This window comes from Primulina tabacum, chromosome 2, assembly GCF_025594145.1.
Source record: "Primulina tabacum isolate GXHZ01 chromosome 2, ASM2559414v2, whole genome shotgun sequence".
NCBI classification, from domain to species: Eukaryota; Viridiplantae; Streptophyta; class Magnoliopsida; order Lamiales; family Gesneriaceae; genus Primulina; species Primulina tabacum.
Genome location: NC_134551.1, coordinates 12,841,059 through 12,861,288, shown reverse-complemented (window position 1 = coordinate 12,861,288; position 20,230 = coordinate 12,841,059). Strand labels below are relative to the sequence as shown.

At 36.7% G+C, this 20,230-nt stretch overlaps 1 protein-coding gene across 1 annotated transcript; it reads left to right on the top strand.

The window, feature by feature from the left end:
- Nucleotides 1-1,186: 1,186 nt before the first annotated feature.
- LOC142537521 (uncharacterized) lies at nt 1,187-1,825 on the top strand. Its single transcript, XM_075643032.1, has one exon. The coding sequence runs from the start codon at nt 1,187-1,189 to the stop codon at nt 1,823-1,825; it is 639 nt and encodes a 212-aa protein (XP_075499147.1).
- The last annotated feature ends 18,405 nt before the right edge of the window (nt 1,826-20,230 follow it).

Sequence of the window (20,230 nt, the reverse complement as noted above, 5' to 3'; positions counted from 1 at the left end):
CCAAATTATGTATGTGATTGAAAAGCGGTAAAGCATGACCAGGGACCAATCCACCCCGGTAAAGCATGACCGAGTTTAGATCAGGATTGGAAAGCAGTAAAGCATGACCAGGGACCAATCCACCAGTTAAAGCATGAACGGGGATCTCATGTATGTGGCAGTGGATCTTCCCTGTCAGCCCAGTACTGTGGTTTATTCTGATCAGGCGTTTTATTTATGGGTCACTTGCTTTGAAACATATCTCTACGCAAAATGATGAAATTCATGTATGTTCAAGTATGTATGATGCAAGCATGTTTCAGAAAAGTTTCATGTTATGGCACGTCTATGTATGTATGGAAGTTCAAGCTTTTATACGCATGTTCAAGTTTCAAGTACGTACGCTCTATTTTAAAGATTGCTTGTGGTTTTACTATGTAGTACTCGCTACCTCCAGTTTATACATGTTGAGTCTTTAGACTCACTAGACTTGATCGATGAAGGTGAGGATGACTTTGAGTAGACGAGAGGTGGGGAGCAATGAGCCGTCTTGGACTGCGCAGGAGGCTAAACCCAAGGACCGCCCATGTTTTAAGATTTTATGCTCGACGATTTTAATACTCTGACTTCATGAAGTGATTTATGATGTTTAAACGATCATTACTTTTGGCAAACTTGGTTTTGGTTTTTTTTCATTGCAAATGTTTTTAGACGAGCAAGATATTTTAATGCAAATTTGGAGAGTTTATTTCTTATGTAAGAAAATTTTTATTTTTCCGCAAATTTTAAAATAGTTAAAAGTACGGTACGTTACAGTTTTCCTTCAACAAATAAGGTATATTGTTTCTATTGTTTTCTTTTTATGAATGCTATTAATCGTCTAATATCTCGGTGTAGGTTAATAAAGGATTTGACAACTGAAAAAGGGCAAACCAAGGAGAAACATGTGTTTTTCTTACCCATATTGGTTCTGCAGCTTCTTCGCCTTATACTATGTGTGAGAGAAAGACTAAAAATTTTATGAGACCCTCGCAACATATTGATAAAGTTATGCATGCACAAAGAAAAAAGTCGTTTGCATTTGAGTACCTCAATTGTAGTTGTTCGCTGGCTAGCACTTCAAGGTTGTGCCTTTAGAGGTAACAATGAATCTATATTTTCATTTAATCGTGGGAATTTTCTTGAATTGGTGAAGGTTTTTACAAAAATGAGTACAGAAATTGGCGAAGTTTTACTTGAGAATGCTCCAAAAAAATCTCAATACATTGATCCAGAGATTCAGAAAGAGATTTTACATATTATGGCCAATAGAGTACGACAGATGGTTTGTGAAGAAATTAGAGATAAATGCTTTTGTATTCTTGTTGATGAAGCACAAGATATATCTAAACGGGAGCAAATGACCATTATCTTGAGGTTTGTGAACAATCATGAGATTTTGACAGAAATATTTTTTTCCATCAAAAATGTTAGTGATACTACCTCATTAAATCTGAAAAAAGAGAGATCTAATGTTCATGTTCATCATAACCTCCAGGTTAAGAAAATCAGAGGTCAAGGGTATAATGGTGCTAGCAATATGCGTGACGCATGGAATGGACTTCGAGCATTATTTCTCAGAGATTGTCCGTATGCATACTATATCCACTGTTTTGCCCATCGATTACAACTGACATTGGTTTATGCAGCTAAGGATGTCAGTGTTATTTGGGAATTATTTTCTCATTTGGACAATATTGTCACTTCTTCCACTAAGAGCATTGCTGAGTTACATGATGCACAAAGAAATGAAATTAAGAATTTATTGGCAAGTGGAGAACGTGATTCTGGAACTGAGGCCAATTAGATTGGTAATTTGCAGCGAGCAGGAGCTACTCGTTGGCGTTCTCACTATGAGTCGGTAAGAAGTTTGATAGGTATGTACACTGCAACTTGAAAGTTTTGGAAATTCTTGGTGACCATTCTCCAAATGGAAGAGCTAAGTCTGTTGTTCGTGGGATATACAGAAACATGGCAAGCTTTGAATTTGTGTTCATTTTGCATTTAATACATAAAATTATTAGAACAACAGATACTCTTTGTCAAATTCTTCAAAGAAAATGTCAGGACATTTTGACTGCTGTTACATTTGTCACTACAACTAAAACTATCCTTCAAGAACTTAGAGAATGTGGGTGGGAAAAATTTCTTTATGAAGTCAAAGTTTTTTGTTCTAGAAATGAAATTGATGTGTCTGACCTTTATTGTCTATATAAGATTGATCGTTCTCGTAACTACAATTGAGCATGCATTATCACTTTGATGCTTTTAATGCAACAATAGATTTCATCTTGATGGAGTTAAATACTAGGTTCAATGAGTCATCAGTGAAACTTCTTTCTCTTAGTACAACTTTAGATCCTAAAAATTCATTTGACTCATTTAACATTAATGATATTTTCAAGCTTGCAACAAAGTTTTATACTGAAGATTTCACAGATCAAGACATTGTTGCTTTGGAATATGAATTGATACATTATAAACTTGATGTGATGCAAATTTTGAAAGTTTCTACACTTGTTGAGTTGTGTCTGAAACTGAATAAGAGTGGACGGTCAAAAGTTTATGTTATGTTGACTAGATTGATTCATCTTGTTTTGACGTTACCTATGTCAACCGCCACTACTGAGTGAGCTTTTTAAGCAATGAAGCATGTGAAGACGAAATTTCACAATAAAATGGATGATAGTTTTCTTGCCGATTGTTTGACACCAAACATATAGATGTAGATTCTATAATAGATAAATTTTACGTTTCAAAATCTCGTAGAGCACAACTTCGTTGAACAATATAATGTAATATCTTTTTTGATAATATATATAACTTATTATATTAAGTTCTAGCCCCCCAAACTCTAATTCCTGGATCCGTCCCTGGGTCTGTGGAAAAAAATTGGAAGAATTGTACCTCACCAAATCTCTACAAGATCATATGTACTTGAAGAGAAAATTATTTAGTTTCAATATGAATGAAACAAAGACAAAAAGAGACAATGTTGATGAGTTCAACAAGCTGCTACTCGATCTTGAAAATATTGGAATCGAAATCGATGATGAGGACAAAGCAATCATACTACTGAACTCTCTTCCAAAGTCTTATACAACCTTTGTTGAAACTCTAAACTATGCTAGAGATTCACTTTCTTTGAATGATGTACAGAAGGCCTTGAGATCCAAAGAAGCTGATGCACTCACTAAAAATCGATTTCTATCAACTGTAGATAGTGACATGGTGCGTGGAAGGCCTGATTTCAGAAGTTACATAAAGAAGTCTTGGAGCAGATCAAGGAGCAAATCAAGGAATAGGACTGTCAAAGGCAAGTGCTTCCACTGCCACAAGGAAGGTCATTATAGAAGATATTGTCCAGAAAGAAAAAAAGGCCAAGAAAACATCAAAATTCATGGTGAATTAGAAGTTGTCCAGGATGGTTATGAGAGTACAGAGTTACTTTGTGTTTCAAATCAAAAATTTGATGATGGTTGGGTAATGGACAATGTCTGCTCCTACCACATGTGCCCCAACAAGATCAGTTTTGAATCATATCAAGAGTTGGACGAAGGACCAGTGATTCTTGGAAATAACAAGACATGAAAGGTTAAAGGGATCGGTACTATAAGACCTAAACTCTATAATGGATCTAAAATGATTCTAAATGATGTAAGATATGTGCCTGAATTAAAGAGGAACTTAATCTCTCTTGGAGCATTGGACAATTAAGGATGTACTATCAAATCTAAAAGTGGAAAGATTACAGTGACAAAAGGATCACTTGTGGTCATGAAGGGTAACTTAATCAATGGGTTGTATGTGCTTTCAGTAAATACCATTGTTAAACATACTGCCCTTGCTACAGTATCTACAGACAACACTAACCTTTGGCATTTGAGGTTAGTCCACATCAGTGATCGAGGCCTGCAAGAACTAAGCAGACAAGGACTTATAACCAAGTCAAGTATCTTAACACCTGAATTCTGTGATTTATGCATAAAATGGAAGGCAATAAGAGTTAAGTTTACCAAGGCTGTTCATCAAACTAATGCACCCCTTGAGTATGTGCATTCAGACTTCTAGGGGTCGTTTAAAGAGCCTTCACTAGGTGGAGCAAACTACTTCATGTCCCTATTTGATGATTATTCTAGGAGAGTTTGGGTGTATCCATTAAAGCACAAAAGTGATGCAATTGAAAGATTCAAACAATGGACAACACTTCACGAAAACCTAACTGGAAAGAAATTGAAGCTCTTAAGAATGTAAAATGGATTGGAGTATGTTCCAAGGAGTTCAATAAGTTCTGTCAAGACAAAGGTATTTCTAGACACTTAACAGTCCCTGGTGCGCTACAACAGAATGGCTTGACTGAGAGAAATAATATAACATTCCTGGAACATGTAAGATGCATGTTGTTAACTTCAGGATTACCAAATGCATTCTGGGCCGAGGCTGTAGTTATTGCAAGCTATCTGATCAACGTCCTCATCTGTTCCACTAGGATTCCTCACACCAATGGAAAAATGTACTGGAAAAACACCCTCATTAGATTATTTTAGACCTTTTGGATGCACGGCCTTTGCTAAAATTAAGCAAAGAAAATTGGAACCAAGAGTCATTAATTGTTTGTTCCTTGGTTATCCAGAAGACGTAAAAGGATACAAACTAAGGTGTATAGAAGTTGGAAAAAAAGGACATTTGTTTTCAGGGATGTTACATTCAAGGAAGAAGAATTTTTTATGAAAATGAAACACGAATTGACTACCTCAAGTGTTAATAAAGTCTTGAATCCACTGTCACTCCAGTTGAGGTGGAGCTACCATCTTTCCCATCTAATGTAGATAATGAATGTGAAGATAACCACGAACACCCTAACATTCATGAGTATCAACTTGTTAGGTATATGCAAAAAATAACTATTAAACCACCTCAAAGATATGTGCATGTAGATATGGTTTCTTTTGCTCTGAAAGCAGCCTCAAACGTAGAAGACAATGAACCTACCTCATTGAGTGAAGCCACGAACTCTGTGGATAACAAAAATTGGATGAATGCTAAGAAAGAAGAAGTAAAATCACTCGAAAAGAACAACACCTGGAAATTAGTCCCCGCTCCAAGAAAGCACAAGTTCATTGGCTCCAAATGGATATTCAAGAAAAAATAATGGAATTTAGGAGTGGAAAAAGCCCATATACAAGGCCACACTCGTTGCTAAAGGCTACTCTCAAACTAAAGATGTGGAGTTTCACGAGATCATTTCATCTGTTGTTAAACAAAAATCAATAAGAAATATCCTATCCATAGTTGCTAAAGGAGATTTGGAATTGGATTGGTTGGATGTAAAAACAGCTTTTTTACATGGTGAGTTGGAGAAAGTGATTTACATACAACAACCGGAAATGTTTGAGGTAAAGGCTATATTCCAATGGTATGTGAACTCAAAAAATTGATATATGGTTTAAAACAAGCTCCTAGGCAATGGTATAGGAAATTTGATGATTTCATGATGAACCATAACTTTAGAAGGAGTGAATATGACTGGTGGGTATATCGCAAAGGGCTGTTTAATGGCAAGAACCTTTACCTACTCTTATATGTTGATGATATGCTGCTGGCCAGTGGAGACAGAGGTGAATCTTAAGCCTAAAGGCAGAACTTAGCTCAAAGTTTGAAATGAAAGATCTTGGCATCAGCAAGGAAGATTCTTGGAATGGAAATAATTAGAAAGAGGTTCGAAAAGTAACTTTTTCTCACTCAAACTGGATACACTCGAAAGGTTTTACACAAGTTTAATATGTATAATGCTAAACCTGTACAGAGTCCGTTAGCAAATCACTTCAAACTCTCGGCTAACCAAAGTCCTCACACGGAAGAAGATAGAAAGTACATGGAAAACATACCGTATGCCATTGTTGTGGGCAGTTTAATCTATGCCATGATATGAACTAGGCCTGAGTAGCTTATGCAATAAGTCTACTAAGTAGATTCATGGCTAACCCAGGTAAGGAGCATTGGATGGCCCTTAAATAGATACTGAGGTATGTAAAGGGATAAGAAAATATGGGCCTGTCATTGACGGAAAAAAATGAAGAATATGGACTGAGGATATGTGGACTCAGATTTTGCAGGCAATGTTGATACTAGAAAATCTTTGATAGGATATGTGTTCTCCTTGTATGGAACAACAGTGAGTTGGAAGTCTATGCTCTAACCAGTAGTGGCTCTATCCACAACAAAAGCATAATACATTGTTGTTACAGAAGGAGTGAAAGAAGGAATTTGGTTTCAAGGTTTTTTGAAAGACTTAGGTTTTGATCAGGAATTAGTGCTCATCCATTGTGAAAATCAGAGTGCAGTGCACCTATCTAAACATCAAGTGTTTCATGAACGGTCTAAACAAATAGATGTTAAGCTACACTTTGTACGAGAAGTGACTGAGACAGGAAGGATGCAGGTAGTGAAGATCAGTACAAATGAGAATCCAGCTGACATGTTTACTAAAGTGTTTCCCATCAGTAAGCTGCATTATTGTCTGGATCTGATCAAGTTAAAACTTGAGAATGAGCCTTAAAATTATGCAGGAGGAGGAGGAGCAATTAATATTTTTCATGAGGATTGACAACAAGGTGGATAATTTTATGTGTTGGTCAATCTTTTCAGGTCAATGCATGATTTAATGTGAGTAATGAATCACGGCTATATGGACCATTGTATTGACCTAACAAAAGGTGGTTGGCAGGAGTCAAGAAAACCAAAAGAAAGAGAATATAAAAGGGGCTCTGTTAAGTTGGTTGACTCATAAGTTTTGACCACTTCAGGCAAAGAGGAGAGGCTGCATTTAGCCATTGTAGTGTTATCCAAGTGCTGTCCAAATCATGCTCTAGGTGCTGCCCAAGTTCACCCGAATTGCTGCTCGTGTTCAACCCAAGTTTTACCTAAGTATCTGTTAAGTTCGAATCGTATATTTGAACCAAGAGTAAGTGAGATTTTGACATATATATTTCTTCGTAAGTGCGCTTTTGCTATATATATTTCTTCGTAAGTGTTTTACTATATATAATTCTCCATAAGTGAATTTTTTGTACATATAAAGTTTGGCATACTTGTTCCTTGTAAGTATGCTTATATATATGTATATTCGATAAAGTTTTGCACACTTATTTTGTTCGGTACGTGGGATTTTGTTATATATAATTCTTAGTAATTTGGTTTTTTGTACATATAAAGTTTAGCACACTTGTTCTTTGTAATTGTGCTTATATATATGTATATTCGATAAAATTTTGCACACTTATTTTGTTCAGTAAGTGGGTTTTTGATATATATATTTCTTCGTAAGTGGGATTGTGATATATATATTTCTTTCTAATCGAGATTTTGTTTTTTTACAGATAAAGTTTGGCACACTTTTTCTTTTTAAGTGTGTTTATATATATGTATATTCGATAAAGTTTTGCACACTTATTTTGTTCAATAAGTGGACTTTTGTTATATATATTTCTTTGTAAATGAGATTTTGCTATATATATTTCTTAGTAAGTGGGCTTTTGTTATATATATTTCTTCTTAAATGGGCTTGTGTACATATAAAGTTTGGCATACTTGTTCTGTAATATGATTATATATGTGTATATATGATAAAGTTTTGCGCACTTCTTTTGTTCGGTAAGTGGGCTTTTGCTATATATATTTTTTTGTAAGTGGGCTTTTGCTATATGTAATTCTTCGTAAGTGGATTTTGATTTGATTTGGCCCTGATGCGATGAGATATAATAACCGATACTATGGCCTCGCCCCCTTAGAGGATATAACTTGGGGAACTGATCAGTTAGCCATGTAAAATAAGATGATTTTCAATGTCATTTGTTTGATTTGATATTATTTGAATGATATACTATATATATATATGCATTTGTATCAACTATGATCAATCGACCCCCACTTGCTGTGTGTTTTCCCAAACACTCATACTTTACTCTACCATCTCCAGATAAGAACGAAGATCAAGTATACGAGGATGAATAAGACATGTTTTGGGGTTGACGATGAAGTTTCGAGACATGAAGATTACTCGCTTATGTTTTTCTTAAATTTTGATTCAAGTTGTACAACACTTCAGCACATTTTTTTTTGTTTTGAGAATTTATCGATGTAAGACAAGATTATTTTTAGTTAATTAAGAATTAGACTGGTTTTGGTTTATACTGAACTATGAGGCTTGTTGTTTGGAGATTATATGATTGTTGAGAAATGTCAGTGTCGACTAACCCTGGTCCCAGGGCGTGAAAAACTGGATCATAGTTCTTTTCCAGTTCAGCAGTTACTTCAGTCAGCCTCTTGATTCTCATCAAATAAAAGAAGTATGTCCTTCTTTCCGTTGCCTGGGAGACTGAAGTAGCCTTTATTGCCTTAATCACAGCTGACTCCAAGGAGATGAAGCTCTTGAGAACTAATTTCTTCTTGAACTGTTTGGCTAGAGTGACAGTTCGGAACTGTATCCATTCATCATAATGCGCCATCTTCAGCTCAGCCTACTAATTGATTTCGTACATAATAAGATCGATCTGAGTCTGAATGACATTGTTAGGCCTCGGTTCCTCAATAATCTAAACTTGCCCTTTGGATCAATTAGGGCATGAGGAAGATCCAATCCAAAACCAGTTGTGTCCATCACTTCTCTGATAAACACACCTTTCGGCCATGCCAATGGAAGAATGGTTGGGCAGACAAGTTTTGTGATGGGAGGTGGAATCCTAGTCATCTTCAACGTCTCCCCAGATTCAGTTACTATCTTTTAAGGATACTCGGTTTTGCTCTTGGTTCGGAGTTCTGCTACTGGTTGGACTGATTGTATAGGGACTACAAGGAGTGGTGCCTCGGCTCCAGATGAAAGTAGCATGAGCTCAGGTAGAGCTCCTGCAGGGCAGCTGGTTTGGTCTTGTGGGACCTTGGCTTCTTTATCAATCGGGGAGATGGAGTCTTTTCTGAATCACTGGTTGACAAAACTAGTTCATCTTAGGCTTTGGGGCAGTAGTTTTAGACTTAGCGACTTTCTTCGTCTTAATGGCTACCTCTTCGACTCCATTCTTCTTTGATTGAATGTTTTGAATTGTGTAGATTCTGAATTTATTGATTGAAGAAGTTGATTCCAAAGGAACCTCGGAATCCTCAATCAATTTGCTCAGTTGAGGCGCAAACCCCTTTGACTGCTTGGTAGTCTAAAACATGTTTTCCAAAATAGTAAACAGGAATGACCAGTTGACCTTGATTCCTTTCATTGTAGCGGTCATCACTTGAAACTTTTCTAGATACAAGGCGACGAAGGAACCAGCCTTGGCCAAGATACCCTTGGCAGCAATAACTGCCAGCAGCTGATATTCTGGCTTCAGTTCTCGTTTGGCATCTGAAACTTTGATCGGTTGCCCACTTGCAGAAAAAAGTAATTGCATCTCTTCAATGTCAACAGTAGCCACTTCAGAGAAGCTTGAGATTCCTTCAGCTGACAGCTGAAAGAGATTACTGAGGAAAGATTCATCAATAATCATTGAGTGTCATTCAACCGTGAGTAGTTTGACCATAATTGTAGGCCATTCAACCGTTCCTCATTTATTTGCGAAACTAAAATCAGACAGTTAAACAAAAACAGAATTTTAGATGTGAAATTTGAATAATTTTAAATTAACAACTCTCAATCAGTCACGATTTTTATTATAGAACTGAAATGAATTAAAGTTAGCCAACCTATTTGATATGATCAGTTGATTCAGGTACTGATTGATCAGTTTGAAACTGTCTCAGTTCAGCTCATGAACAACTGACATCTGTCTTATCAGTTAACTCACTAAAATTCAACGCTCCCCCTAAATTAAGCATTAAGATAAATCAATAAAACCCAAAATATTTCTAAAATAAGAAAACTTAGTCCCGGGTAAAGACTTTGTGAAGATGTCTGCTGCTTGTTTTGCAGTTGATATGTATTCCAGTCGAATGTCCTTTTTTAGAGCATAATCTCTGATGAAGTGATGTCTGACATCAATATGCTTAGTTTTTTGGAATGAAAAACTCAATTATATGTAATCGCAATAGAACTGATGTTATCACAGAAGATTGGTGATATTTAACCTACTAAAGAGGAGTGAAAAATATAAATAAATTAAACTAAAATGACATAAGAAAAAAACTTAAATTCCAACCAAACAATTAAATATATCAAGGAAAATTCAATAACAAAAAATTATCAGTATTTTGATTCACCCTTTAAATCTCTATAGTTCTCATATATTTTTGGTTGAATTTCTATCTATTTCTTAGGTAATGAGTTTTCCTAATTTATTTAATATATTGTCTTGAGTTATGGAAAACCTAATATTGATTTACAACAAGTAACTCTCGTTCACTTATTTAATAACCAATATCGCATTCAAAATTTATGAAAACTACTAGATTTCGATTAAATAATATAAAGTTATCACACATGTATTTGATTTATTCCTCGATCTCAATCTAAATTCATGACATGAATTATTATATCATATTATAATTTCATTTCTTGAATCAATTACAATACATAAAAATCATTCAAATGTGATCGAACATTGAAAGCATTAAAAACAATAAAACATACACTCACAAAATTCAAATATTAAACCAAATAACAATAATTAAATCACAAGTTCATCCCATAATGTTGACAAAATAAAATTAATACATAAGATTATTCAATTGAAAAAGCAAACAAGTCTTTCAACAATAAAAACCAAATTCAATTCAAATAGAAGATGAAATAAGAACTTAGGAACAAGAATCAAATCGAAAGGTTGCTCCGTCGCTGACCCGTATCCTTTTCTCCCTAGCTTATCTTCCTTGCTTTCCACATTGTTCTCGGCTGAATATTCTCCCCAAATTATGAAAGTGGCCGCAGCAGAAACTTCCTCCATGCGTTTCTGAAAAGAGTCTGAGATAGGTGAGGCTTTCTCGGCTGTCCAAAATTCCATCCTTTGCTGTACGCATGAGAATATATATGTGTGTACGTGCGTGTGCGTGTGCGTGACGTGAGGGTGTCAGCTGCCCTCGTCTGAATTGAGCAAGACATTGATTCTTCCTTTTCTTCTAATTTTCTTCCGAAACACCGAAAGTTACAGCCCGTGTCTTCCAAGATTAAAATTCACAAATGGCCTTATTCTTATTTCTTTGTTCTGTTCATGCTTGCTATTGGTTCATGGTTTAGTTAGAAAGAGGTGCACGACACTTCGTTGTTTGTCACTTCACTTTGAATTCTTGCACGTTACACGGAATGCTCAGAATCTTGTGTCTTCAGTTATTAATAGACGGAATTCATGTACATTTTTTAATTCACGATAAATTCCTTATATTTCTTTCCTTGCGTCTTGATGTTGTCGGGTGACATATATTCTATTTATTTTTGAACAACGATTCTATCCCTCGATTCCATCTAACCGACATAAAAAAACATGGATTAGGTAGATAAATATCAATTTAGACAATTAAAATCACCAAAATATCATCAATCAAATCAACGAAATTACGTCAAAATATGAACTTATCAATCCAATTCCTACTGTCAAACTCTCGGTATCTCTACAACACAAACGCGATCAATATTTATATATTGAACCCTAGGCAGACAGAAACCAAAACACAACTCTCATAAAATGATAGCTTGAGCAGATTGAGTTGGTTGAAAAGCACAAATTGATCGTTAATGATCAGATATAGAAGCAAGTGTATGTCAGAGTGAGTATCTTGACATTCAAAAGAACAAGAGTGATCTACATATTGATCAAGAAATATTATAAAAGCTTCGGTAAACTTTTTCAGTATTGAAATATATCTTTATACACTTGAGTTCTTTCAACGGTTACGCTGTAATTAATACTCCTTATTTGGCATGCAGCCAAATATGTCAGTTGACGATTTCTGAAAAGTTGATTTAGAGAGAGAAGCGAGCACATATATTTGTCCTAGTTGGAGACATTATTGAATAACTGGAGACATTGGTTATTATGCATTGGTGGGTCAAAATACATTCTGATTTGTCTAACTGGTAGGCATATAGAATGATTGATGCGCGTGAATACCATCCTGTAACGTACCGTACTTTTACTACTTAAAATTTGCGGAAAACTTAAAAATTTTCTTAAATAAATCATGAACTTTCAAAGTTTGATAAAACAACTGTTCGTCCTGAAAATTGTTGCAACAGAAAAATCTCAAAATGATGTTTACCAAAAGCATTTGTTCGAACCTCAAACGGTAACACAAAATCAGAGTAATTAAACATTTTCATAAAACTAAAACTTGGCGGTCATCGGGTCTAGCCTCCTACTTAGTCCAAGCCTGCCCCTTGGTCACCACCTCCCGTCTCCTCATGATCATCCACACTTGCATCGATCAAGTCTAGTGAGTCTAAAGACTCAACACGTATAAACTGGGAGTAACGAATAATACGTAATAAAACCACATGCAACTTTAAAATAGAACATACATACTTGAAACCTGAACTTACACTTAAACTTGAACTTACGTACATAACTTAGACGTGCCAAAACGTGAAAACTTTCATAAACATGCTTGCATACTTGTACATACAAAAACATACATGAACTTCATTATTTTGCGTAGATGCATGTTTCAAAGCAAGTGACCCATAACATAATTCGCCTGATCAGACTAAACCACAGTATTGGACTGACAGGGACGAATCCACTGCCACATACATGAGATCCCCGTTCATGCTTTAACGGGCATATTGGTCCACGTTCATGATTTAACGCTTTCCAATCCTGATATAAACCCGTTCATGCTTTAACGGGGTGGGTTGGTCCCCGTTCATGATTTAACACTTTCCAACCCCATACATACATTGGTCACAAGACATTTAACATACCTCACAAACTTGAAAATATTTTCTTGCACGTCGACATACTTACTTGGCGTTGAGGGATTCGTTGGATCTCATTTGGGGCCGCTGTGAATTCTTAGATACTTAACTTGCATAGCTTAGACGTAGGCATACGTGCTCACCCCTGAATTCAATAAATAACTTATGACATTCTAGAACACTCAGGATTTGATCCTCTTTTAAAATTAACGTACTAACCCAAGACATGAAACTCCCAGGACACAATTAAAATTTCCCAAGATATATGAAGTACATGGACCCCGTGCCTGGGTCCGTGTATGGGTCTGTGTAGGTTCGCAAAAGAAATGCTCGAAAAAAAGTAAAGATACGGACCCCGTGCTAGGGTCCGTCTAGGGATCCGTGTAGGCTCGCAAATTTGACACTTTTAAGAAAAACGAAGGCACGGACCCCGTGACTGGGTCCGTGGAAGGGTTCGTCTAGACTCGGTTTACTGACACTAAGGAGGAAACAAGGGCACGGGCCCCGTGCCAAGGTCTGTCGAGGGGTCCGTATAGACTCGGTAAGAGTAAACCAACAGAAAGTCATGTACTCAAAGCTTATTTCTCCAAATTCTACCATCTCGATCATGACTTCGACACCTCGAGATCCGTCCTAGAGTGCTAGAACACTCATTCAACTCAAACGAACGTCCCCAAACAACTACGCCCAACTTACAACGCAATTTAACTCATGAACACGTAATTTGACATCAAAATCAATTCCTACGATTTCTAACTCAACCAAATGCCTAAAGACACGAAACGAAATACCAACATACACCCCAACATCATTCTCAATATACCTAAACGCATCAATGATCATCCATCGATTCCCAACGAAGCGTGCAACAAGAAAATCTCAAGAACACATCAATAACATAATTTTCTGAAAACGCAGTTTGAGCAGTAACACGAAAATGATCATAACTCACTCAATTAATATCCAAATATTTCCAATTTACTGTCAAATCGAAGGTATCAAAAATTTCTACAATTTTTGTATTGAAAGTTTTCTCAGAATCGCGATAGATAAATCGCAGTATTTAAAAATACAGTAAAAATGAAATTTTTGGATCTAAAAATGGTTTCAAAAGTGATCTAAACATAATTGCTCAAAATTTTACGCATCACACATGTATTTTTACGCATAAATAACCATACAACGCATTATATGACGAGATCAATGCAGAAATAATAGAATATACGTGCCTTTAGATTTTAAACGTTATCGAACGACGACACCGAAGCGGAAACGAAGCGAGGCTTGATCCAGGACGATTGTGGCACTAAAATCTTGCGATGAAATTAAAGAAAAGTTGCTGGAAAATTTTGGAGGAGGGGGCGGCCGCTTCAAACTTGAGGAACCTTAGGTTTTTGTAAGGCCCGAGGATTTGATTATCATAATCTGATATGAATTGTGGATAATTGTGATGTGATAATAGACAGAACGGATCAGACCGGGGAAGCCGGAAAGAAGTTGGAATTATGTGCGAGGAAAAGACCTCGCGCATATGCGCGACCCCGTCGGGCGCATATGCGCGAGGCAGGCAGAGGACCTCGCGCATATGCGCGTCATGGATCCGCGCATGTGCGCGAGGGTACCCGAGAGTTGTGAAGAATGGTGAAGGACCTCGCGCATATGCGCTGAATGAGGGCGTGCATATGCGAGAGCTGCCGGCTAGGAACGCGCCGAGACATATTGTCTCGCGCATATGCGGCGATGAAGGTCGCGCATATGCGCGAGACGTGCTGCCTTTAGAATGAGCCATCCGTCATATGCATGCAATGATATATATGTATGTTACACTTCTCAGAATTCAGAAACAAGGAATCGAGAAAAGCTTCAGAGAATATCGTGAAAATCCTTACGCATTTTCTTTTAGAAATTTGAAGTTTGTGAAAGATCCGTCCGTCAGATTTTCGATCCGACTTCAGTACCGTGTTTCTATCGACGAGAGCTTCAACTGGACGTAAGTTTTACTATGTTTTGATATGATTTGAAATTATGATACTGCTAGAATCAGATATGATTGATATATGCTGTTCTTGACATAGTAGACATCGTATAATCGAAATCGGACTGAAGAACAGATTCCGTATGAAATTATTAGGAATTTTCAGAATTGATTTGATTGTGATTAGATTGAATTGATATCAGACTTGTGTTGTTATCGATTATGAGGTGTTGGGATTGATATCCGATTGATATTGTATTGCTGGGTATATTGATATTATTCAGATTTGGATCAGATGAGTTGTTGATTCGTATATACCGATATTGTCTTGCCGGTATTGCGAGATTGTACAGATTTGAGATTATGATCTGTTATTGTTAAGATTATGGGTTGTACTGATATTGACTATGAGCCGTGTTATTATATCTGTGATGTTGAAATTGACGGGGTTATTAAGATTGTATTGTTATGCCGTCGAAACATCAGTAGATTGATATTAATCATATTCGTTATTGATTGAGATTGTATCGTTGTATCATGACATTGATCAGATTATGGCTTGATTTGCTTATTGATCAGAACAAGTCTTGAATTGAGTTGTATATTGATATTGTGCCTATTCGATATTGTCATTTCTAGTTTGATATGGACAGATTTGACTTCGAGACTTCGACTTCGTCAGACCGAGAAGAGAAATGTATAAATCAATGTGGTACCGGGAGAACGACTCGAGTATGATATACTTGAGTTTCTCTAAATCACATAGTTATTGTTATTGTGTGCAGTGATTTGAATTGATATGCTTGTTCTATTGATTTATAGAAAGCAGGTATTAGACACGTATTACACGAGTAATCTTGTGACATAGGTGCCGGATAGTGATGGAATCGTCACTGGCACATTACACATTGTCACAGGATAGCGATTTGGCAAAAGTGCCAAAGTCTGTGACGGATAGGTCAAGACACCGAATGTTTGGTTATATCGAAGTGGATAGAATTGGAGTTTCTTCTATTACTGATATTCGATATAGAATACCAACGTCTGGAAACCGGGATCCCTAGACTAGGATTGAGTCTAGTCTGAGATGTGGAGTCACGAGTCTGATTAGCGATTTTAATTGGTTATGTTTCAGATTTTGATACATGTTACTGATATCTGTTACATGCTTTTACATTATTTATATGATTGCATGTTTCGTTGATTTATACTGGGATGTATTTCTCACCGGAGTTATCCGGCTGTTGTCGTATTTGTATGTGTGCATGACAATAGGTGGGACATGATCGGGGTCAAGAAGATGAAGAGAGAGATCGTAATTATAGTGGAGACTACGGACTTGATTAGAGATAGGGTTTGGACACTTGATATTTAGTTGTTAAACCTTAGTTTGCAGGATTGTATATAGTACGAGACTTGTACTTTAATACTGACATGTATATTAGAATGTATTCCATTACGTTCCGCATTTAATACTGTATTTTAAAAAAAATATTTAGACCCTGTTTATTATAATTAATTAAATTGTCCCAATGATGATTAAGAACATGATTAGCGTCCGGGTCCCCACAACAGGTGGTATCAGAGCGATAGATCCTTTAGACTCAGATAGGAGCTAGTAAGCGGGGTAGATTGAGTTTTCTTTCCTTGCTTTTGATTGCTAGCATGTTTTACTGCTTTGAAATACATGTTTACTTGATTATCTGATTTGATTAATCACATGTATTATTGAGAATGAATCAGAACCGATTCTTGATCCGCAGTAAGATGATCAGAGGAGGACTGAAATAGGTTTGTTGTATTTGGTTACTGATTCTTTTGGTAATCAGATATACCTCCTCGAAGAATTCCAGAATCAGGTGGTACTTCGGTTTATCAGATGGATGTGTCAGAAACTCCGATGGAAACAATTTTGAAGAGGTTTTAGTCATTTCAACCGCCGATTCTGAAGTGTACTGAGACGCCTGATAACTTTGAGAGTTGGCTGAATGTTATTGAAGTGTTGTTTGATTCACTTGATTACTCATATGAACGTCGAGTTAGATCAATTGGGCACCAGTTATATGAAGTCGCAAAGAGTTGGTGGATCGCAACCAAAGAAGCATTAGAACAGCATGGTACCGTGATTACGTGAAAAATCTTTAAAGCTGAGTTTTATAAGAGATTTCTCCCCGTATCATACCGACAAGATAAGAGTACAGAGTTTGCCAACTTGAAACAGGGCCAGCTAAATATTGCAGAATATGTGGCAAAATTCTCTACCTTACTACGTTTTGCTCCTCAAGTGGCGGGGAATGATAAAGCTGTAGTTGATCAGTTCATCCGCGGATTGAATCCTGAAATATCTGCAGTGGTAAATGTGGAACGACTCCATTATTTTGCTGACGCCTTGAACAGGGCAAGGGGAGCTGAGGTAAGTTTGATTCAACAGCAAGGAATGTCGTATGTTTCTCACCCACATAACCAACAACCTCCAGCTCAATTCTTGCAATCACTGTCTAGATTTGATAGTGGCAGTGGTAGTGGGGGAAAGAAAGATTTCCTGAAGGCTCGCAAGAAACAGTTTAAGAAGTTAGGGAGCGGTTCATCTAGCTCCAGTGGTTCTAGCCAGATTTATACGGGAGTTTATTGTAGCATTTGTGGAGGAAGACATTCCACAGAGCAATGTCGAGGTGTGTTGGGTAGTTGCAATGTCTGTCGTCAGCCAGGACATTTTGCTAGAGTATGTCCACTGAGAGCTTCCCGACGATCTTAGGGAGAAGAACCATCTGGACCAGTGGCATCGCCTGATAAACAATCACCGGTTGTTCCTTCTTTCCAACCACCGACGACTCCTGAATCACAACCAATGCCAGGACACACATGACGAGGTAGTTGCAGGGAATTGTTTCCTGTATAGTTATTTTGCATATGTATTGATAGATACTATTGCATTCCATACGATTATTATTAAATGAATTGCATTGATATATGCTTTGAGTATCGAGTTATTATATGCTGTAGTATTGATCTCTTTTCTGTTTGGGAGATGTTTTGTATCAGTGACATCTGTTAGACCTTGTATGCTGCAGTATGACAGATATCAGATTGACTTAGATGATATAGTACTTGGGTTATCTGAATGTGATTACATTATCAGTATTAATATGTTGATTAAGTACAAAATTACCGTTGATTAATTCCAACAGACTGTGAAATTCAGACCGGATATGGCTGATGAATGGAAATTTTACGGTAAGGATTTTAGATTAGGATTCCTTGGATATGGGTGATGTTGAGGACTCGATTATTACGGAAAGGAATGGAGGAATTCCTTATGTTTTCAGTTGATTTACTGAAATCGAGCCTATCATTAGCTGAATTGCCATTGGTATATGAAATTGCTGATGTTTTCTCAGATGGGATTTCAGAATTTCTTCCAGTCAGAGAGATAGATTTAAGCATTGATTGCATATCAGGTACAGTTTTTATTTCTGAAATACTGGACAGATAGTACTGATTGAATTAAAAGACTTGAAAGACCAGTTAGAAGATGTCTAGCCGAGAGTTACATTTGATTGAGTGTTTCTATTTGGGATGCTCCAGCTATGTTTGTGGGTTGATGAACCTGTGTTCAGAAGTATTCCGATGATTTTATGCTCGTTTTATCTATGATTATTTCATCTATGATATAATGAGATATTTGAAGCATATGACTGATCAGATCGAACATTTGAAAATTGTATTGCATATTCTGAGAATTGAAATGTTGTATACAGAAACTGTTGAGATGTGAATCTTGGCCGAGACAGATTGTATTCGGAACACGTTAGATCCGAAGATAGTATATCGGTTGATCTTAGCACAGTTGAAGTTGTGATCAGTTGGCTGAGACCGATAGTATTGTCAGAAATTACAGTTTTATGAGTTAGCAGATCAGTATCGATGAGTGATGTTTTGAATCTGATTGAATATTGCTGTTGTTCTGAATCCGTGTTTGAAACAGATAGTAGACAGTGAAGAATTTATATTGTACAGTCCGAACCAGAGCTGATTTTGAGAATTAAAGCAGTTCAGAAAGTTGATCAGAATGTTCAGAACTCGATATCGACATCAGAGCAGAGTATCGATCAGAATAACAGATTTGTGACAGTGTTTTATATGTTAATAATCGTTTGTGCGCCGAATATTTCAGATTTGAAATGACAGATGTTGTCAGAAGCACATAGCAGTTGATTTAGCGTTCATCCTGATGGCAGAAAATGTACAATGATCCGAAAAGACAGTTTTTGAGAAAAACAGATAAAATCAGATATTGTAGAGTTTGTATCGAAATATCTGAATTGCTGACAGATGAAGGCAGAAAGAAAGAAACTAGGAGGTTATGATATAACTTGTCCATTCCTGAATGGAAATGAGATCACATTTCCAGGGGTTTTGTGACGAAGCTATTGCGTTCCTCCTGAGATAGCGATGTAATTTGGGTCGTTATAGACAGAGTGACTAAATCAGCACGTGTTGTTTTATACATGAAGATGTATAGATATAACCAGATGACTGAAATTTATGTCAGAAACATGGTCAGACTGCACAGAGTGCCAAAGTGGATTATTTTAGACCGTGATTTTCGGTTACTTCGCACTTTTGACAGAGTTTACAGCAAACTCTAGATACTAGATTATATCGGAGTATTGCATATCATTCACCGACTGACGGACAGTCAGAGTGGATTATCCAGATTTTGAAAAATATGCTTAGAGTTGTAGTGCTGGATTTTAGCACTAGTTGACAGGATTTATTGTCACTTTGTGAATTATCGTAAAACAATAGTTATCAGATGAGTATTGAGACAGCTTCATTCGAGGCATTGTATAGTAAGAACTACAGATTCCCTTCGTATGGGGATAATATCTCTGAGGTACCTGATATTGGACCTGATAGGATCAGAGATATGATAATGAAAGTGAAGCTGATTCAGAAGAAAATGAAGACAACTCAGAATAGACAGGCCAATATGCCCAGGTTTGACATAGACCGTTGGTATTTGAGATAGGAGACTGAATATTCTTGAAGATTTAACCTTTCTGAGAAGTTATCAGATTTGGCAAGAAAGGGAAGTTGTTTCCACGACATATTGGGTCGTACGAGATTCTCGAGAAGATAGGAGATCATATCTATCAACTCGTATTACCGCATTTTTACAAGAAATACCTGATGTTTTCATGTATTGTTATCGAGGAGATATCAGTCTGATGCTTCACATGTTATTCAACCAGACGAGGCCGAACTGGATGAGACACTAAGTTACTTCGAGAATTCGATTCAGATTTCTCGATCGTAAAGAAGAGCAACTCTGAACAAAGATTATT